Below are 20930 nucleotides of genomic sequence, written 5' to 3' on the forward strand. Positions count from 1 at the left end.
GCACATTTCTATAATCTCTGAATCTTTCAGGTCAACCGCGAATCGCTCAGACGCCAAACACCCAGAGCCTCATTACGCCTTATCTACAGTAATACTGGCATCTATCATTGTCTCTCTTTGTGGCGGCTGCTGCTACGACTTTTATTGTTTTAAATTGATTTAATTGTATTTACGCTGTACTACGGGGAGGAAGCGGCAGACGTGACAAAAGCAACTTCCTATTTAGTAGAAGACTCTTACTTGGAAGCTCCGTTAAGCTCGAAAATCCATATCCCCGTCAGTTTTATTCCGGCCTCTGGAGGCGTCTGTGTGTGTGATAAGAATCGCTGAACGGTGGAAGTATTGTATAGCATCGTAAAGGTGTAGCAACCGCGACCAAGTCCAACGCCCCCTCAAGGGCAAATCGGTAAACAACGACCCTGACAACGATCATTGATCATGTCCGACCAGGTACGAGTCGCTCAGCGATTATTTCATAGCCTAAACATATGTTGTATTGTTTAAAAGTAGAAAAAGTAGTTAAGAATAACGTTGATATTGAACAATCAACTGGTTTTGTATTAAATGATTGAATACTAATTTTAATTGATGAATTTATATGGTTTGATTGCTTGCATAAAAGGAATTAGTTTCTTAAAATTTAGTTTATTTAGTCGATCATCCATAACTTGCTCTTTAGTCAAAGTTTCTTAAATAGATACATCAATGGAAAACAGTTTACTCAAAGCTGTAAGTTGATATATGTATATATTTAAAAGGTATAGAGCGGTCGATCGCTCAGTTATTGCTCAATGAAAAGTGTTTACCAAAAGCTTATCTAAGGTAAATATTCGCATTCGCTCTGAATTGCTTTTCCGATTACATGTTCTAAACGAGAAAAGGTTGGGTGAAGTAAACAACATGCAGCTGTAGCCGTAAACAAAAATCCCATATAAAATATCACAATAATATTATTGTTCTGTAAAAGAAAACAACAAGCAAACGTGACCGGAATCATGTTAAACGAAAACAGAGAAAAACAAATTGGGATAGTTCAGAATATTAATGCGACTTGATTTCCAAGAGGGGGGCGTGTCAACAGCATATGTATCTATACCAGCAAAAAATAAGTTTTCGTAAACATTAAAACAAATAAACAAGAATAACAACTGAATTGGACTTTGGAACCAATGGGGCGATTTGTCTACACAGCAAAATAATAATAAAAAAAATAATGAAAAGTCAAATTTGTAGCATGAGGAGTCAATAAGAAGGCAAATATTATACATAAATTAAAACCCACGTGAAATAAGGCTACATTTAAACAAAGAAAACCTAGAACAAATGTATATTTGTTTATTCCGTGTGTATATATTTATACTTTATTGTAAGGCATGAAAACTGCGCCTAGCAACATCAAAAAAATATGCGATTACGATCGAAATGGGGTACCCAAGACCTTGACCGGAGAGCTATGTTTTCGAAGCCAAAAAGCTTGAACGGTTCTTGTCTTATCAAACGTTGAAATAAAGTATTGTGCGGTGTAAACAAACAACGAGGAAAACAGCAAATCGACAACCGACGGAAACCGGTTCCCCCATAAAGAGATATACATAGGCGTACTACCAGAGAGAGAGCTTTTCAGCGGAACCGACTCAGCATCGGTGGACGAGAATCCGTGACGAGGGGCCCGGCAACGACTACGCCCCACAAAACAGACAGAAAACAATTTCACGTGCGTAACACCATCACTGTCGACAGCTGCACACGACCAACACGTTTTCTCGACGGAGCAAATGAGCCTCGTGGCACAGTGGATAGTATATGGGGGATGGTCTGGGTCTGTGGTCTGTGGTCTGGGGTCTCCAATATGCGCCGGCCCCAATGAGTTGCTCTTGTTGTCCTCTGCACTCAGGCTGTGAGCTTTTGGATTGCGTGTTTCGCTCAGCAACACAAAACTATAACGCGTTTTATGGGGAGTTTTAGTAAGATACCCTTGGAAAGAGGGTATATATGAAGACTAACCTCATGTAACTCGGCAGGCCTTTAGCTTTCCGTTGCGAAATTTGGTATTCAGCTAGTTCTTATTATTATATACATCCAAAATATATAAATCTGTAATTCCAAAAGAAAATATTTTCTTTCATTTTTTCATTTGTAGAAAGAAATTTTTACTCTCTTCACTGACTAGTTGCAGCTTATTCAGGTTTAAACTCTTTCCGTTTAATGCTATTTTCTACGATTTATTTCTTTAAAAAAAATTGATTAATAAAGTGCCGGGAATCTCTTATTAGTTTGTATGTCACAAATATGCACTATTATATTCCTATCAAAAAACGTAATAACTGATAAGTATTTCAATATCTAGCTTTTATCGGTATCTTTAATGGATCTGTTGTTGCCACTTAATTAGGCTCACTTATAAACATTTACTTTGATTCATACTTTTGTGGTTGATTATTTTTCGCTGATTAATCGGACATTTGCTTTGCTCTCCTGTTCTAATTCTTGCCGATCGAGGGCATTGCTAATTCGATTAATCTTTGTGTTTTCTGTATTATCTTGTGTGTTTCTCTGTGTTTTCTGTTTCGACGTTGCTGCTGCTGTTGCTGTTGCCGTTGCCCGTCGGTAGAGGCCAACAACATTTCTCAAAAGCCCATGCCGCAACTGTACCGCCGGGCTGAAAACCAAAACAAATCGCCAACGTCGTCGGATACTACGACTACGTCTCTCACACAAAGAAAACGGGCAGTGGCGCAAAAGCTCCGCCACTCATTTTCGATAAAAGAAATCGTTTAAATTGCGCGCACAACAAAATCGCCTGAAACAGTTGCGACAGCAACGTCGAATTGTGACGACGGACCGTCCACAGCGTCCTAGTTCCCCACCAAAGGATACAAACAAAGAGCCTGCGCATAAAAAAATAAACACTACAAGCAAATAAATAAGATAGCAAACAATAACCAAAAAACCCAAGAACAAAATGCTTGCCTAGCAAAAGAAACTTAAACATTGCGCATACGCCGCATAGTGCAAACAATTAACTGTGATACAAGTTGAATTTTCTTGATATTCGTTGGTCCTCGCACCAAAGCAACCTACATCTACCTAACTTATTAGTGCTATTCCCAAAAACCAGAAGCCGAAACAGAAGCAAAATGTCGGTCCCAATGCTGCTGACCCCCTTGGAGCCCCAAAGTCCGGATGATCATATGCAAAATGTAATTACCCAAATCCTATAAGAGTGTGCCGGAAATGTTTGTTTCTGATTTTTCCGACTGTATTTACACGTGTCTGCGCTTTGACTTTTTGGGGTGTCTGAAGGTCGGTGCTGTTGTCATCGCAAATTTGCATGTCTTTTGCGCATTTTTGTTTATGCAATTTTGTGGGGATATGAAAATCTATATGTGAAAGGGGGAAGGAAAATGCTATTAGGCGAGGTACCTGTAAGGGAAAATCGTTGCCAGCTTGGGAAATATTCAATAACACACCCAATTTGTAGGATTGAATTAAAAACAAAAGTTTATAAAAAGGCATACAAATATAATCTTTTCTTGTTATTCGTTTTATATTATTCATACATATAGTTAAAAATGAATTCAAGTCCCGTCCTCGCAAGTATTTTATATTAATGATGTCATTTCTCAGAAAAGTTATCAAAAGTTCCCACTCATATTATTTTTTATTTCATGTAAGCTCCACAATCCGAATGCCACATGTTGCAAAAGGTTTCTACCTCACGTGACTCAGTCACTCGGGTTTCAAGTTTTGTATAAGGTTAAGCTTTCAAGCAAGACCCCCGCTCAAGTGGCTCATGTATGATTAAATGTTAACTCATTAATTTTTGAAGTACCTGCCATAAACTATCAGGCTAATATATGATTACCGATATTACTCTGACTGATAACAAGTTCAGCTGAAATTGTAGCCACGCAAAACATGGACAAGCTTTTCCCCTCTACTATAAATAAAACGCACGCGAAGATGTGGGTAAAAGTAAAAACGCCACAAACATGCAAAAGCTTTTAGAGACTGAAATTTCCCAAAACAAAAAACATATGGTAGAATATGCAGAGGGGCATTGGCAGCGAGAAAAAAGAGCGCCTGCGTTGAAAACACGTGAAAAAGTGTTTAGAAATCGAGGCAAAGCTCGAATATCAATCGGAAATTAGCATAGAGTTGAGAAATCAAAAGTAAAAAAACCAAGTTCTTGAATATTAAAATTCAATGTAGAGCTTTTCGATGTTTTGAGGTGTTGCTGAGGGGACTCCTCCCCCGCACAAAATCACAAGGCTATGCTAATTGTGCCAAGAACGAGAAATCGCTAGCAAAACGCGCGTAAAACGCACCGGTTGACGCAAGTCAGGGAAAATAAGAAATGCGGAAAACATTGTTGCGAACTATAATAAAGGCCAAATAGCACAGATTTAAAAATTTCATCAGCACACGCGACTTTTGCCGCCTCCGAATGATTGTTGAAATTTTGCCAAGGCGGAGGAACTAAATGCCTATAGAAAGATCTGAACAGTCGGTCCGTTAGGTGGGTGTTTGCCGTCTCTTCCCACTGATTATAAATCTAGGCAGCTCGGTAAACAAATTCTACACAAGTTAATCGTGTTTTCGGTTAATTTATGGGTCCGCTCTACTTACATAAACTTTGCCCATTGCGATTGTGCTTAGCACCCAGTTGTCAGGGGCTTGTCGGCAGGTGTAGGCCCATCGCCAGCCGTTGCATCATCGATCCTCTAGCATGGCAGCAGCCCCAGAAACCGCAGTCGCGGGTAAAACCGCGTCAATTACATTTGCTTCCGCGCGGATTACGCGCGTTTCGCTCAAAGGTAAACCGCTTGACAGCGATCGATTTGTAACTCGTGCTTCTATTTACGTTTTATGTAAGGCACTGTAAATATTTACACTTTTTAGTAATTTAGAAATTCAATGAAATCAAATAAATATTAGCTAGACTTTATTGTGATTTTTATTCCATCTTTTTTTCTCATGTTTCACGAAACCATAAAAAGTACGCGAAAATATTTGTTTGGGTTCATATTTGAACAACCAACAATTATTTTGAAATATTAATTGCATGTAAACTTAGTTTCGCCACAATTGATTAACGAGCATTCCTAACTCACAGGAGGTTATTAAAATGTTTACATAAAAACTTATTGACTTTGTGCTACTTTTTATTTAAATAAATCGGAAATAGTAGAAACCTCCGAACTTTTCCAAATTTATTGACAATAGAATGTAACTTTAGACGTACTAGTAATTAAATATAGCCCACAATCTTTCCAAACAAGTAATTACGCAAATAGAATTTTGACTAAGGCAGGCCTAGCGAAAATAACGAATAAATCAAATTAATTGCAGGCAAACAAACTAACCAAGTCGTTTGAATATATTTTTTTTAATAGCTGATTTGTTGATAATGGGCGAGCTGATCTTTTGTCGAGCCCCAGTAAAACACGTGATCTTGTTTGCGCATCTGAAAGTCACGAGCGGTTAGGCAGCGACTAAAGACGCGTGCTTATCGCGTTTTTGTTTTCGATTCTAATTTGAGAAATCAATGTAAGAGTGGAGGGGGGCGGGGTGGGGAGCAGAAAAACCAGACAGTCGACGCCCCGCCTAGAGAAACTTTATCAGGGAGAAACGGATTCCGCAAGGGGTCATCGACTAATCGCGCTCGAACAGCAGAAAAGTTGCCATGTATTTAATAGCGGACTCCACCACTCGAGTGACTTTCAGTCGGCTTTCGTTCTCCATTCCAAACCGATGGCCATGTCTCGGACTGTACTAATCCTGGCTGTTGCCTTGTCCTTGCAGTGTGCCGCCCTAGTGGATGGAGCCTCCATCAACTATGGAACCGGAAACGAGCTGGAGCCGCAACCAGGATCCTCCGCCGCCTGTAAGCCCACTCTGCGGGAGTTCAATGTGCGACTGGAGGCTCCTTTGGCCGCCGACGAGCGCCTGGGACTCACCGGCGATGTGAAGGCCCTCGGCGAGTGGCAGTTGTCCAGGAGTGTGGCCCTCGAATCGCTCGACGATCTCAACTGGCAGGCCACCGTGCCCATGCAATCCTGTCGCCAGCTGGAGTACCGCTTCTTCGTCTACGTGGAGGATCTATCTGGCTACAAGCAGATTCGTCGATGGGAGACCCACTTCAAGCCCAGGTCCCTGGGACCCTGCTCGGAGCTGCAGTGCAGCCAGTTGGACGTTTTCGGGATTACCTCCGACAATTCCGATCTGAAACCGCAGGTGCATCGTGGCTGGCTCAACAATGAGGTCATCCTGCAGCTCAAGTTCAATGGGGAGAAGATGTTCCAAGTTCACGACATCGAGACCTTTGACCCCCAGCACGTCCAGCTAAAGATTGTGCCCGTGGAGCAGACCGCTGGCCTCCATGTGGAGTACACCAAGCAGGAGTACGGCAAGAGTAAGCTGGAGCAGCAGCCCACCTTCGGAGTGCCCTACACCAAGAACGACATTGTGATCTTTCACATCACGCTGCCGCTGGAGAAGATGATGCAGCAGCACTTCCGCCTGGAGTGCTATAGCATGTCCAACGAACTCCTGGGCAGCGCCAATCTGGTCAGTTCGGATTTGACTGGCAGCGAGGGATTGCTGCACCTGCCCATCAAGTCGGCCAAGGATGCGGATGAGACCCTGGCCAGGTTGAGGTTGCCCTATGTTTCGGTGCAGCCCTATCGCTACTCGCCGCTGGACTTCAAGAACACCTTTGCTCACTACTGGCCCAAGAGCTGGCCCAATCTGGATGTGGGACATCGTGGCAATGGCAAGAGTTACATTGCAAATGCTCCTCCGGAAAGGGAGAACACTATCGCCTCTTTTCTGAGTGCCCACGAACACCACGCAGACATGATCGAGTTGGATGTCCACTTGACTGCTGATGGTGTGCCCGTGATTTATCACGATTTTGGACTGCGAACTGCTCCGCCTGGCAAGCAGATCAGCCGACCGGAACAACTGGAATACGTGCTGATCAAGGACATCAACTACAGTCTGCTGAAGAGGCTGCGCATCTTCTCTGTGATCGCCGGCCAGGTGGTGGAGTATCCCTCGCACAACGCCGAACCGAGGACCGAACATCGCATATTCCCCACACTGGTGGAGGTGCTCGAACAGCTGCCCAAATCTCTGGGCATCGACGTGGAGATCAAGTGGCCACAGCGTCGCCAAGGAGGAGGATCAGAAGCTGAGCAAACCATCGACAAGAATTTCTTTGCCGACAAGGTGCTCCATCAGGTGATCGAAAAGGGCTGTGGCAGACCCATAATCTTCTCCAGCTTCGATGCCGACATGTGTACGATGCTGCGGTTCAAGCAGAACATTTTCCCGGTGATGTTCCTCACCCAGGGCGAGACCAAAAAGTGGCAGCCGTTCCAGGATCTGCGAACGCGTACCTTCATGGCTGCCGTGAACAATGCTCAAGCTTTCGAGTTGGCCGGCACAGCTCCACATGCCGAGGATTTCCTGGGCGATAATGCCCCTGAGATGCTGCAAAAAGCCAAGGATCTGGGCCAAATAGCCGTGATCTGGGGCGACGATTGCAACTCCAAGGAGCGCGTGCAGTATTTCACCCGGATCGGGGCCACCGCCACATGCTACGATCGCAGCGATCTCTTCATGCCGCAGGGCAAACAGGAAGCCTTCTTCAAATCACCCGCGCTGATGGCCGAGTTCGCGGCTCAATGCCGGATCTAAAAGAAATAGGGTTACTAAAGTGAAACGGGCGGGTAAATCTAAGCAATGGTTAATCATTAGGCTTTTAAAGTTAGCTTGTATATTTGTTTAAACACTAACTGGGAAAGAGAAATGTGAGAAGCTTTAAAGTGGTTGGGTAATTTGCAGTTTCTCGTTGCCCAACGGAAACAGCGAAATAGAAAACCCATAAATAAATCATCTCTATGCACGTTAAGCCGTCATTTGGCATAATTACACATGCAAAAAAGGAATTCCCCCAAAAATTAAGTAGCACCACAAAAGACAATGGGAAGAAAGCGAAGCGAAGAGCCGAGAATTAAAAGAGCACATACACCTATGTACACTACCTGCTAAAAATCGATCTATACCTCTATGCAAAACATGCAAACAAAAACAAAAATGAGAAATTGCTAATTAGCTTTTGTTAATTAAATCTTAAGTACAGAATAACTATTCAAAACTAAAAGGGGAATATATATGTATTGATGTAATATCAACAGATGTTTTTGTGACTTGTGCAAATAACTATTTTATATAAATTAGAGAAATATTTTATATAACTGTTGTGAAATTAATTTGAGGCGTGTATGATTGGTTTACAATTGCTTTGTTTATAAATTTTATTCAAATTCACGTGAAATGTATTTTTTTAATATTTAAAACAGTAGATGAATATTACTTGTAGAAACATCAAGATAAAGTTTATAAAAAGAAGTCGCTTACTCCTTTCCAACTCTAAGAAACAAATAATATATTTTTATCAATATTTAAAATCAGTTTAACGACAAACACAAATCAAAAACCAAAGGTTATTGATAAAGTCGAATGTAAATAAAATCACAAAAAAATATTTTCATAACAACTCAACTGAACGATGTGTTTTACTCTGATCTCAGACAAATGAAAAAAGAAATTCTCTGGCCTCAAAGCCCAAGTCGTATGTAAAAATTCGATCCGCTTAAATTTGATGGCCCCGTGACGAATGTAAAAGCAGCCATGAAAATACTGAGCCCCAAAACACGGCCCATAAACGGAAAATGGAGAGTGGGCCATAAAAAGGTTTGGCCCTCGTGCTGGAAGTCAGGCCTAAAGCCCGTTCGGTTTATGGTCAATTAGAGAGCGCCTCATTTGCATTGGTCTTGGGATGGCCAAATGCGAATGTCTCCTCGCTGTGGGCCTGGTTTCATTGCTGTTGGCCACCTCCGTGGACGCCTTTTGGAGTTGGAAATGTTTGTACAAAGAATTCCCAGTGGACGTCGAGAAGGTGGGAAAGTGATGCCGATGATCTTGAAATTCGATAAGCAAAAGGCCGCTAATTGAGACTTGATTTGGCTTTTGTAGATCAAGGGCGGCTGGTATGTTTATGGAACCAATCCAGAGAGAATAAAAGTCTGCTACTTTGAAGATCGTAAGTAAAACAATTATCAAGTGACTAATTTACGACCTATACAGTTCAAATTTAACTTACTTATTTTAACGTTTAAATAGAAATGTTAAGCTTTGTTGTTACAGGCATTTAATTATTTTGGTTACCTTTTCATTTCATTAATTGTATTTACTATGGACTTTTATCGTTATGATAGCATGTGTACATATTTAGCTTACCAATAACTGAAGGGTTATAAAAGTATTAATCAGCTTTTTTACTATTTATTTTATGTTATTTAAATCTCATGTTTCTAATAATTAGTGGATCTATATTGGACACGGATTACCAAAACGGACTACGATAATTATGCAGTGGAGCTTCACTGTTCCTTGCCGTGGATGCGTCACCAAATGGCCATTTACACCCGTCAACCCATTCCCACCGAGGAAACTCTCAGTGAGATATCTTCGTACCTCAAGACAGTCGATCTGTCACTCCAAAACTTCACCTTAATCCGGCAGAGAAAGGACTGCCGGACCAAGAAGCCTCCGATAATGCAGCGCTGGCACTTGTCCAGGTACCTGGTCTTGGACTATAATCCGGTTTATGTCAAGCCCTTGGTGGAGAACGAAAACATCTGAGCCAGTCATTGTATCATCGCATCTCTCCTCTCAAACTGGCAACTTTCTTTACCCAGAAATTTACATATGCCAAATTTGGTACAAATATGCGAATATCTTAAAACAAAGAAAGAACTTTCAAGCAAACCGAAGGAAAGATACTCTGTGTGCAAAGTAATAAAGAAGATTGCATTTATTGTACAGAAGTTATGAGAAATTGTAATGGGCTGAGATACTATCTCTGCAGTGATCTAAAAAATAATTTATTCAGTGAAAGGCTGCCCTCCGTCACCAATTAAAATTCCTGTTGTCACGATAATATCTTTATAATGTTTTAATTAGCCCGACTTTTATCTGCTCACGCCGTCATCGCTGGTGCCCAATGGTCCCAAAACCTCACCTATCAACTCAATTAGTGAGCTGCCGCTGACTTATTAGTTAGAGTTTCTTCGATCGCAGCTGATTCGGATTCGGATTCAGATGCCGATTCCCAGGCCAGGCCAACTCCAATTTCGACGGAAACAAAACCATGGTGAGCTGTAAGAAATTCTTTCATTCGGTTGTTTGTCATCGTCGGGTCAAGTTGCGTCCGCATCCGATCCGCGTTCATCGTGTTTTTGTTTTTGGTCTCGTCTCCGATCTTAAGTCTATTTCGAATTATTTTTGACCGAAAGAGAAAACTCGTTTCGGTGGCGCGAAGATGGTGATGTTGCTGTGTGGAATGAGGAAAAATGTATCGATCTCGCGGCGTGTTGAATGTGTTAAAATCAATTAGCATACCCCCTGGGTTGCTGCTGTTGCAGCTTCTGCCGTTGTGCGTGGCCTTTGTGAATGAGACGTCTGTTTTCGGGCCCGAGAAGCTGCAGGCCTTCAAGATCTTTGACGATGAGCAACCCAGCCAGATCTCGGGTCGCAGTTTCATCTGTGTTCCGCTTTTTCGGGTCTTCAGCCTGGAGCTAGGGCACAACATTCGACTGGCCCCCGATGAATATGTGGCTGTGAGTGGGGATCACCCTTCGCTGGGTTCCTGGCAACTGGATAAGGCTCTGCCGCTCAAGGAGCAGGATAAATCCCGATCGAAATGGTACCTCCGGGTGTGGATATGCGCCAGCCAGAGATTCTACTACCGGTACTTGATCTACTCGAAGAACAGCCAAGGCAAGCGAATCCTAAGGACATGGGAAGGTCAGAGAGTGGCCAGAATGCTGCAGACCTACGAGATATATCGCTCCCCGGGTCTGGACATTTTCGGAGAGGCCTATCCCACTTCTGTGGGCGGGGGATTCTATCTGGAACGCGGTTGGCTGCAGTACGAGTACGTCATTGAATTGAAGTTCGTCTGGCAGGATCACTTTGACATATCCGGAATGGCAAGCAATGCCAAATACCGCTTGATTTTGACACCTCTGAATATTATAGACGACACTCGGATTGAGGTCTCTCGATTTGCCTACAATCAGTCAGGTTTTAGACCACAAAGCCAATGGGGAGTGAAGTACACTCGGGGATCCCCACTTGTCTTTCGAATCTATCAACCTTTGGACACTTACAATGCCCTGCGCCTGTCTTTGTACCAAGGATCAAGGGATGTCCAGTTGGCCGTGGCAGAAGTTTACATATTTCCGGAGCAGATCAAAGGAAGTCGTGGCATTCTGCAGCTGCCCGTATTTGCGAGTTTACAAAATATAGCAATCGGTGAGGTAACTCTGCCCTATTTGGTGATTCAACCAATGCCAAAAGTGGAGGCGGGTAACTTGAGGGCGAGTTTCCATCACTATTGGCCGGATAATTGGCCCACCTTGGATGTCGGATATCGTGGCTTGGGAGCCAGCTATTTCCAATCTTCGACCGTTTTTACAGAGAACACAATCGAAAGTTTTCTCGCAGTGCAAAAGGCTATGGGAGATATGGTACAATTGGATGTGCAGCTGACAAAGGACTATGTGCCCATTGTCTGGCATGGTTTCGGATTTTATACCTCCGACAGAGATCAGTATATTAGGGATCGTTTTGACCTACGATTCGTACTGATCAGGGAACTCACCTACTCCGAACTCAAAGCCAGTCGGGTGTTTATCCTGAAACGTTGGACCCTTCAGGAGTACACCCATCTGAATGTTAAGGATGTGAGTCAAAATAACAGAATATTCCCGAAACTTTCGGAGGTTTACGAGGCTCTACCAAAAACATTGGGACTTATGGTGGAGATTAAGTGGCCCCAAATAATGGCATCCGGTGTCCAGGAATCCACACAGAGTCTGAATAAGAACAGCTATGTGGACAGGATTTTACAGACCACTATTTATTATGGCTGTGGACGTCCCCTAATCTTCGCGAGTTTCGATGCCGATATTTGCACTATGATCAGACTCAAGCAACATGTCTTTCCTGTGATCCTGATGAGCATTGGGAGGTCCCACATCTGGGATCCTTACATGGATCTCAGGGCTCAGAGTTTCCAGCAGGCCATCAAATTTGCTCAATCCGCAGAGATTCTGGGGACAGCTCTACATGTGGAGAACTTCCAGAATAATCATCAGTTGGTTAACTTGGCCTTGGACCTCCAACAAGTGCTCTTTTTGTGGGGCAACGATCTTCAGGATGTCCATCTTCTGGAGCAATTTCGAGCCTTGGATGTAACTGGTCTTATTTACGATCAGATGGATCGAGTGGGTCCCTCCAACTGGAAGCGATCCGCCTTTTTCCGGGCGCCACAACTTCTGGAAGTTTTTGGAGCTCAGTGCGTGACCAGTGGAAATTCAACGATCATTCCGGGCGTGAAGCCAGCTAAGCCTACCATTTGGCCAAAGTTGAGATAGAACTTGGGTAAGGATAGGAAACATTATTTAGTTTTTAGTTATTAGTTGAAGAGGTAGAGTAGTCAAAACAGAATAGAAATACCACAAATAGAAATGTATAAATATCAGCGTTTGTCTCTTGACATATTAAAAGGCTTTCAATATATTAAAAAAACAAACAAATAAACTTAACTTATTATTATGCTTAGTTTAGTTAATAATTAAGCCGAATAGGATAGAAAACAGTCAAGAAAAAACCAAATGTAGAAAATAAGGTTTTCAAAGTTATTTAAATCAAGATTAAAAAATAAATATTTTACCAATCCACTTTCAATTAATCAAAATTGTGTGAGTCAAAATAGAAATTTGTAAATTGTTTATTCTTTATTTAACCTTTATTTTCTGAGCATAAAACTGTACAAAAATCTGTTCTTCAAACAATCCCAGAAATGTATTTTAATAGTTTTATAATGAGTTAAGCATTACTTAGTATTTCCCTGCTAATTATTTCTTAAATCCATATTCCCTCATGACAATATTTTTCTTGGTTTTAGAACAAATATAAAATGATTAAGCAAATGTATTAGACTAAGAATTAAAACCAATGAATGAACATAAGCTCTAGTAAAAGTTTACCTAAGTAGAATTAATAACCTGCTATAGCTGAACAATAACCGATCTCATAATAAAGATTTTGTAGAAAATGTAAAATTTTATTAAATTGATTTATTTATGCAAGCTTTGCTGACATCGCGCACCAGGTAGTCGTACTCCTCCTCCTCGCACAAAATCTAAGCTCACACACACACACAAACACGGACAATCAATCAATCAATCAATCAATGCGAAAGTGAACCGCTTTATTGAGTGGAGCAGTTGGCATCGGTGTAGAGGTCCAAGTAGTCATCGGTGACACAGGCACTGCCCATGGGCATCGTCTGGCAGACACCCTGCACCTTGCTGACCACCTCCACGTGGCAGGAGCGGTGTCCGTGGGAGGAGAGCTTGTGGAATCCACTGGTCGGAGGATGCTTGAGGATGAGCTGCGGCTTGTGGCTAGTGCGATGTTTGACGGGTGGAGTCGGCTCGTCGAAGGTTAGCCAGTCGGGCGGCATGGAGTGCTGCATTCGTGGCGCAGCCTGATCCCCGGCCACATCCTGTTCCACCTCCAGGGGCAGATCAACGCCGTCTACCCCGTCGTCCAAGTCGATAGGAAAGCCGACTTTGGATTTTCCCTCATTTTCAGAGCCCAGCAACTGGGGACTGAGTACCAGGGCGTTGGCAATCAGCAGGGTGGTGGCGCAGTGGAGCAGCAGATGCAGCAGTGGGGCCATGGCCATTCTACCAACCGAGTCCAGTCGGAATTCCGAGTACTTTTTCCTTGCACTGGCCGTGCATGAATGTGGCTATCCCGGCAAGGCAATCGGGCTTTTATAGCTCTGGGGAGCTGGTGGCCAGTCAATGACCCAACAATTGAAATTGAAAAGAAGCCACTCAAGGAGGAAGCATCCAGCGTTCGGCGTCCGGCATCCGGATAAATCCTTGGACCAGGACTTGGGAAACACCCCACCCACGCGGACACAAAAGGCGTAATTAATTATAGTTGAGTATACGCCACGTAAGCCGCAATGACAAGGACGCCCTGCGGTGCTTCCTCCCTGGGAGCCGAGAAAATTGGAAATCTATTCCCATTCCGATTGCGTTCATTCTCTTCCGCAGCTCGATTCTATTTGGTGCGGTTTGGGTGCCGCCTTCCTTTTGTATTTCCGGCAATTATTTTCGACGATGTGACAATATTGCCAACAGTCGGGATTCACAGGAGCAGCAAAGGACGAGGGACTAGGATGTGTGGTGTGGTGTGGTATGGGGCCCTTAACGACTTCATAAGCATCTCATTCAATTGAATTCAAATGCAGTTGCCTTGGACCCGCCGGAAAAACACCCACACACACACCAAACTCACAGACAAAATCCACGACAACATTTAGCGGAAGTAAAGCTGACGCCATTTTTAAAATGGCGCATACGTGTGCGACGTGTTTATGGCAGATTTTTTGGATAAATGACATGACAGACAGCAGCTGCCTAACAAGGCTAGGCGAGGCGAAAGCCAAGTCAATAACAACAGTTAGGATAGAATAGATTTTTGAGTAAAACGAATTCAGCTCAGGCCGTGACTTCCCGTGATTTAGCCACGTGACTACTTTAAATCTTTAAATCAGTTCAAGTCGAAATTGCTGAAGTTAAGCCAATTGAAAAAGTTATAAACTCATTATTAATTATGGCCAGTGGTGATTGCTCTCTAAACTGATAATGACTTAATGCCCCGAAGAGTGTGTAGGAAATGCCAGTTAGCACTGCCATTAAATAATTTTCATTTTCAGTATCAATTCAAGTGTCTTTTCAATTATTCCCCCGGCAATTCCCGTCACAGTTCAGATTTCATTCACTCAGAGTCATTTTCCTCCTGGCAGTAACAACAAAATATATGGAGGCCAAAGTGGCACGTGAAATTAATTTAAATGCTTTGATTGTGGACGAATGACATTTGTTGTCGTCGTCGACTGCTGCTTAGGTTGTTAGCAATTCAATTCGGTCATAATAGATGGCTGTAAGGCCCAGGCAGCCTATTCTAGCCTAACCCTACCGCGGTGTACCTCAATTTCCTAGTGAAGGCGAGCTAATTAAACGCCTTTGCCTTTGCCTTCGCCCAGCTAATTAGAGCAGCTGTCACAGATGAAGCTGCGATGAGAGGACGATGCCAGGACGAGAGGCAGTACAAATAATTCAATTAAATTGCTTACGAACAGAGGAATCAACAACAACAACAGCAACAGAGGGAGAAGACAAACCGCAGGCAGCCGCAGAAGCCGAGGAATTTCCACAAACCGCCGTGTCGAGCCAAAGCCAAAGCTAAATTCAAAGCCAATGTCGGCTAATGCAAATACCCCTTCTGAAAAATAACCGCAAAGCCAAAATGAAATGAAGAAGGGGCTCAAGGAAACTAATGATAATTCAGGGAAATTCAACTAGGATTTTAGGAGAATGAAGTTGCATTGTATAGAAGTGTAAAATATATTAGAGCTGATACATATAACAAAGATCAAATAAAATTACTATTGTAGTCTTATCTTAACTTGACCAAAGGCTTATTCCATTTTTGGAATTAACTGATTGTTAATGACAAGTAAATTTATATTCTCTTTTATAATTTACATTGAAAAGCTCTACAAATGGTCCAACCAAAATGCAAATTAAATCGAAAAGCAATAACCGGGAAAATATTTACAAAGCGAAAGGTAAAATTGCATGTGATTTTATATAAAACTGCAAAGGGAAATTTAACAGGAAATTGAATTTTTACAAAGTTTTATTACATTTAAATCAAATGTTGATTGAAGCGAAAAAAAGGAAGAATAAAATTGATTTTGTATACAAATTTGTAAAGGGTTGAAGGAAAAGCCGGAGTATTAAAAAAAAAGTGCAACAAGCCACCCACTTATTTAAAATGGGCAGACTGATTCTATTTGTATGATTAAACAATAGCCACTATTATAATTTAATCCTTTCATTATAAATAATTGATTTTGATTTTATGGTGCTCTACATTTCATTAAAATTTAAATGTAATTAAGGGATTACCGAAATGTAATTAGGTACTTGACGTTTTTGCCATTAAACCAATGTTTAATAATACTTTATTTAATGCAATCAAGTATTTATTGAATGGCTATTAAAATTTAATCTTTATTAATTACATGCTTAATTCGACAGACAAATAAAATTAAACAATAATGTAGTCAATGTAGGGCTTGTATTTTTTACAAGCCCACCTGGATTCTTTTAGTACGTCTAATTTAGCCCCTTTTAATGTCTTACTCCCAAGAAAGGTCATCAAGTTTATGGCCGACTTTTGACAAACTCAGCAGCTTCTTGACGCTTTTTCTTGGCTATAATGTGCCAGAAACCGTGTGACAAAATTGGCAGCAGTCTGAATCCTGGGCAAACTGCAAACAACCATTTGTTCGCCAGTGACTTAATGCGGCCATATACTTTTTGGTTGGGTTTTTGGTCTAGGTCCCAGGCGTCTGCTAGCTCAATTTAATCTTTGACGCGCCAAAAATGATGGAGCACGGACAACTTTTTGGCGCCGGCAACGTTTTAATTTGCATTAAAACGCGACGCGACTGGAGATGGCAAAACTCGGGCGAGCAACTATTAAACTAAACTTACAACACGGTTGGGTTATAAGTTTTTCGTTCTCGCGCTCCGTGAGCTTGCATACAAATGAACCTGCAAATCGGCAGCCACAGCCCCAAGGATTTCCCAGCACTTTCTCTCCATCCCCCTCGATCCGCTTTGCCTTAAGGCTTTAATAATGCCCGCTTTTGGCCACAAATCAGTGGAAAAGCAAGGGAGGGGAGAAGGGGAGAGCAGAGGAGGGGAGGAATGTGGCCAAGGGTCCAACAAGTTGTCGGCTTAGCGTGTGGGCCGTTTTGTCTGCCCAGCGGGAATCATAAATTGTGTGATGAGGCTTAGCCGCCATGAAGTATGCCCGATCGTATGAATGATTTACGCTAATCCCGGATAGGTACAGGGCCAAACTTTGATGCTCAAAATCCTACAATAGAAGTTACAGTAACTTGGAAAAAGTTTTTACGGGGCAGTCGAATACATTTTGAATGTTTTAAACAAAATCAAATATATTCTTTTAAATTTACTTTATTAAATTCAATCTAATTAGGACTTATGAATTGTTTATAGTACATATTTATTCCAAGTTATTTACCACCTTTTTTTTAGATGAGCATCATATTGTTTTTAATAAACTGAATCCCATATATTTTATTTAAATATTTTATTATATTTGTCTACATGCATTTTCAGTGTGTCTAATTGTATTATCAACAAACATATTATGTATTTCTCCATCTACATTTCAGTTACCAAAACCGAAGGCTTATCTTAAAACTTTAATTTAAAAAGAATCAGATTGGTTGTTTATCTGCGTAGATTGTCCACTATGCCGAAGGCCGAATCACTGTTTTTTGAGCAGCCAGGTGCACTTGCGAAAAGCTTTTAATTTGTGCGGGCTTCAGCCAAAATAAAACCCGGGGCGAGGAGCAGCTGGCAAACTCAACATGCCTCATGCCACATGCCACACATGGTGCACGAATATGCCGGCAGCTCTCTTGGGCTTCTAGCCACTTGCGTCCTTGTTCGACGCGGATTGCACTGCCACAAGACTATTTAATAATAAATACGACCGAAATCCACCATTTTCGCGCCAGTTAAAGAACAGGGGTCAGGGGTCGGAAGTGAAAGGGAAATGGGAAACGGAAAATGGGAATGAAAAACCGGCGGAGATGCGTTGCAATGAGCTGGTAAGTCCTGCCCACATCTTTACGCCCGCCTCCAAGATCAAAGGCACACAGTAAGCGGCAAAAAAGAACGAAGAATAAAAGTTTTTAATACTTCTGCCCAAAAACGAAGAGTGCGCGACGAACACTGGGCGCCATAAACTTATCCTTGTCCCAGACGCGCTTGGGTTCAGGAGTTCCAAGTGTTCAGGGTACACTCAGAAAAATTTTAAAAGTTTACAGGGACGATTACAAAAGTCGAATGCCGAAAGTGGAAAAATATTTCATGGCAAGAAAAAAGGTAGGTAATACATTTGTGGTTGATGTAATTTTTAAAAACAGTTAAAAAAATATTAACATATTTAATTTCTTTTATTTTATAACAATATATTGAATAAATTCCTAAAACAAATAAACTCCAAATCAAAGCCATTTAAATACCAGTGCAGCGGATATCTGTTTTTTTAAGTGCGAAAACTTACTCAAGTCTGAAGACGAGGAAGACGAATTTATATGCAGCAAAGGCTGCAACTATTTCTCTTTCCCCATTTTGCATAATGCGAAACAGCCCTCTACTAAGCTGGAATACTAGTATACTCGGCCTGGGTTCAGCTGCTTGATTACATTAAAGTTGCCTACCATTAAATGCTTCACACTTTCCCTTGTTTAACACCAAATTGAGTTGTAGCCATGAAATTTTTATTCGTTGCCCTTAAAACGGAAAGCAGCAGACAGGTGTAAGCCAAGCCCCGGACATCAACCTAAGTGACTGACCAGCCAGCCAAATAAAAGGAGCAAGCCATAAACCTAAAGTTAAGAGTTCATTCGGACGTGCAAGGGAAATGAAACCTCTAAAATGAGACCAAAATAAAGCAGTAGTTGGTAAAGAAACCTGATTCTCTATGAGAAACCTCTCATTTTAATAATGCCTTCAGACACATAGTAAATCCGGCTTCCTCGCAAAATTGAACTTAAAGACTTGATTAAACTTTGGTGAAAACTTCGCAATTTTATATGGCTTCCCATTTTGTGGCCTTGGGAAAGCAATAATGGTAATTGTTTGACATCCTAAGCAATCAACCACAGCCTGTATTAAATGTCAAAAAAATGTTTGGCTTTAAATATGTAGGGCAAAAAAGGCCTAAATTGAGATCAGATTGGAACTATAATGTTTAATAATAGTACAACAAAATGATTTAGATTCAATAATTTTTGGCGTTAAAAATTATTTCACATTTAAGAGAATAATTTAACAACTCCATAAGACTGTTTAACAAACAACAATGCCGTGAGCCATGAACCATAAGAAAAAAGAAAGATATATATTTCCTTATCAAACTAAAAATATGTTGTTGTGCAATATTTAAGTTATAATTCAAAAATTTAATCATAATCTTCTCGCAATTCGCCTTTATTTTTTTTTTTTTTAATAAATATGAAGAGTGTGACAGTTTTACCGCCAATTAATTAAGCTCATTTATTTGCTTTTCATCGATTGACATAAATTAAAATTAATTTGCATATATTGCGCGTGATTTACAGACAGCTTAATATTACAAAAGTCGAATTGGTAGAAGGAGACCGATAAACCTGATGCCCCACCGGGTTAATAAAATACCACAATTGAAATGCGCAAGTGGCAGAAGAATTTCATAAATATTTGTTTTGGTTTCGTGTTGCTATTTTTATTTGTGTCCGTTTTTTTTTGCACGGATTGCATTTACGCTGCAATCAATTTGCGGTGCACGTGACTTTCGAACTCGTCTGGTGTTGCTGTTGCTGCTGCAATGTTGCTGCCGTGATGTTGCTGCTGTGACGGCTGCATGTGGCAGGCCATAGATATTGGCAGTCGCACTCCAAGCCTCTTAAACCTGATGGAGGGATTTATTTTTTAATGATTTCACTTCCTTCTCGCCCACGCCCACGCCCACAACCGTTTGCTGTTCATTTTCCGGCTGGCAAAAGAAGTTTATACTCGGTTTATTTTTTAATTTGTGTGCTGGTCAAAAGTTTTTCAATTTAAAATTTCTCAAACATTTGCCGACTGGGTCCCTGATATTTAATATACAAAATGCTCGGCACACCTGTTCCCAGGACCAGGACCTTGCGATGCGGGTAAAAAGTAAAAAATAAAGGCGACGGGCATTCAATAATTAAGTTGACGCCAGGCATAAAACTTTATTCTTCGTTCTTCTTTCGCCCAACTTTTGTAAATTTGTGGGTTTTGATAATTTGAAAGTTGATAGCGGCATGAGTTGATGGAGAGTGGTTGCTTTTTACGGTCGAAACTGGGCGAGCCGGGAAACATTTTTCATTTCACTCGTGGCCCAGCATGTTTTTCTATTTGCCCAACACTTGAACTTTTTTTGTGCTACCTCAACTTTGCTTCCTGCACTTCAAAAGTTGCCTTTTTTTTGTGGCTCGACATGGCAATGAGTAGTTGTAACTCCTCGAGGTGAAAGGGTCAGGGAATCCCCTCGCCACTTGATGGATGAATCAACAATGGCTTGTTATTTCCCGCTGCTATCGTTTATGGCAGTTGGCGATGTTAGTTTCTGGCGCCTCGAGGTGTAAGTAGATGTTAAGTGCTTGCTGATTTCAGATTCTGTTTTTTGAGTACAACTTTTACTCTCTGCGGAGCTCAGTTTCAAATTGATTAATGATGGCTTAAAGTAAGGTGAATATTGTTTGCTGTAAGTTCATTAACTTTTTATTAACAATTAACTAGTGATCTTCTTTCTAAGAAATTAAGCAAGTATTGGATATTAATTATATGTTTTTAAAGAAACAATTTATATTCCAAAATTCATTCATTTCATTTCAAAGAAATTATAGTTTAATATTTATTAAAAGACAAATGCATTTACTGGTACAGGCTGATTTGGGATAATTTATTTCCTGCCCGATTTTCGCATTTTTTCTAAAGAATTTTTACTTTTTTTCAATTAAAGCTATTTGTACAAATTGCAATTTAGCAAGCATTTGTGCAATATCCATTACATTGACTTTGAACTAGATTTAATATTTAATTTTCCCCCTTTGGGCCAAGTCTCCATCTTAATATTGTCCTGGGCAGCTC

The 20930-nt window shown here is 41.3% G+C and overlaps 4 protein-coding genes across 5 annotated transcripts; 3 read left to right on the forward strand and 1 right to left on the reverse strand.

Annotated features, from left to right (window-relative positions):
- Positions 1-61: 61 nt before the first annotated feature.
- Positions 62-8264, forward strand: LOC108043323 (glycerophosphocholine phosphodiesterase GPCPD1). 2 transcript variants are annotated; one of them, XM_017122003.2, is made up of 2 exons: positions 62-450; positions 5806-8264. In XM_017122003.2, exons 1-2 carry the CDS (start codon positions 439-441, stop codon positions 7702-7704), a joined length of 1911 nt encoding a protein of 636 aa, XP_016977492.2. In that variant the 5' UTR covers positions 62-438; the 3' UTR covers positions 7705-8264. The 2 variants fall into 2 exon arrangements, with proteins under 2 accessions (XP_016977492.2, XP_016977484.2); XM_017121995.2 differs by lacking the exon at positions 62-450 and adding an exon at positions 2797-3200.
- Positions 8265-8764: 500 nt separating this feature from the next.
- Positions 8765-10160, forward strand: LOC108043313. The gene is made up of 3 exons (XM_017121973.2): positions 8765-8968; positions 9046-9112; positions 9395-10160. The coding sequence occupies exons 1-3, from the start codon at positions 8849-8851 to the stop codon at positions 9712-9714; spliced, it is 507 nt and encodes a 168-aa protein (XP_016977462.2). The 5' UTR covers positions 8765-8848; the 3' UTR covers positions 9715-10160.
- Positions 10161-10182: 22 nt separating this feature from the next.
- Positions 10183-12686, forward strand: LOC108043294 (glycerophosphocholine phosphodiesterase GPCPD1). The gene has a single exon (XM_017121935.2). It carries the CDS (start codon positions 10425-10427, stop codon positions 12510-12512), a length of 2088 nt encoding a protein of 695 aa, XP_016977424.2. The 5' UTR covers positions 10183-10424; the 3' UTR covers positions 12513-12686.
- A 511-nt stretch (positions 12687-13197) lies between these two features.
- On the reverse strand, positions 13198-13876 carry LOC108043305. The gene has a single exon (XM_017121960.2). It carries the CDS (start codon positions 13829-13831, stop codon positions 13352-13354), a length of 480 nt encoding a protein of 159 aa, XP_016977449.1. The 5' UTR covers positions 13832-13876; the 3' UTR covers positions 13198-13351.
- Between the last annotated feature and the right edge of the window lie 7054 nt (positions 13877-20930).

Source organism: Drosophila rhopaloa, unplaced genomic scaffold (assembly GCF_018152115.1).
Source record: "Drosophila rhopaloa isolate 14029-0021.01 unplaced genomic scaffold, ASM1815211v1 contig_163, whole genome shotgun sequence".
NCBI lineage: Eukaryota > Metazoa > Arthropoda > Insecta > Diptera > Drosophilidae > Drosophila > Drosophila rhopaloa.

Coding starts and splice junctions, on each gene's coding strand:
- LOC108043323 (XM_017121995.2), top strand. CDS start 3,138: ATGTCGGTCCCAATGCTGCTGACCCCCTTGGAGCCCCAAAGTCCGGAT. Junction 3,201..5,805: donor CGGATGATCATATGCAAAAT/GTAATTACCCAA, acceptor TTGTCCTTGCAG/TGTGCCGCCCTAGTGGATGG.
- LOC108043313 (XM_017121973.2), top strand. CDS start 8,849: ATGGCCAAATGCGAATGTCTCCTCGCTGTGGGCCTGGTTTCATTGCTG. Junction 8,969..9,045: donor TCCCAGTGGACGTCGAGAAG/GTGGGAAAGTGA, acceptor TGGCTTTTGTAG/ATCAAGGGCGGCTGGTATGT. Junction 9,113..9,394: donor AGTCTGCTACTTTGAAGATC/GTAAGTAAAACA, acceptor TCTAATAATTAG/TGGATCTATATTGGACACGG.
- LOC108043294 (XM_017121935.2), top strand. CDS start 10,425: ATGTATCGATCTCGCGGCGTGTTGAATGTGTTAAAATCAATTAGCATA.
- LOC108043305 (XM_017121960.2), bottom strand. CDS start 13,831: ATGGCCATGGCCCCACTGCTGCATCTGCTGCTCCACTGCGCCACCACC.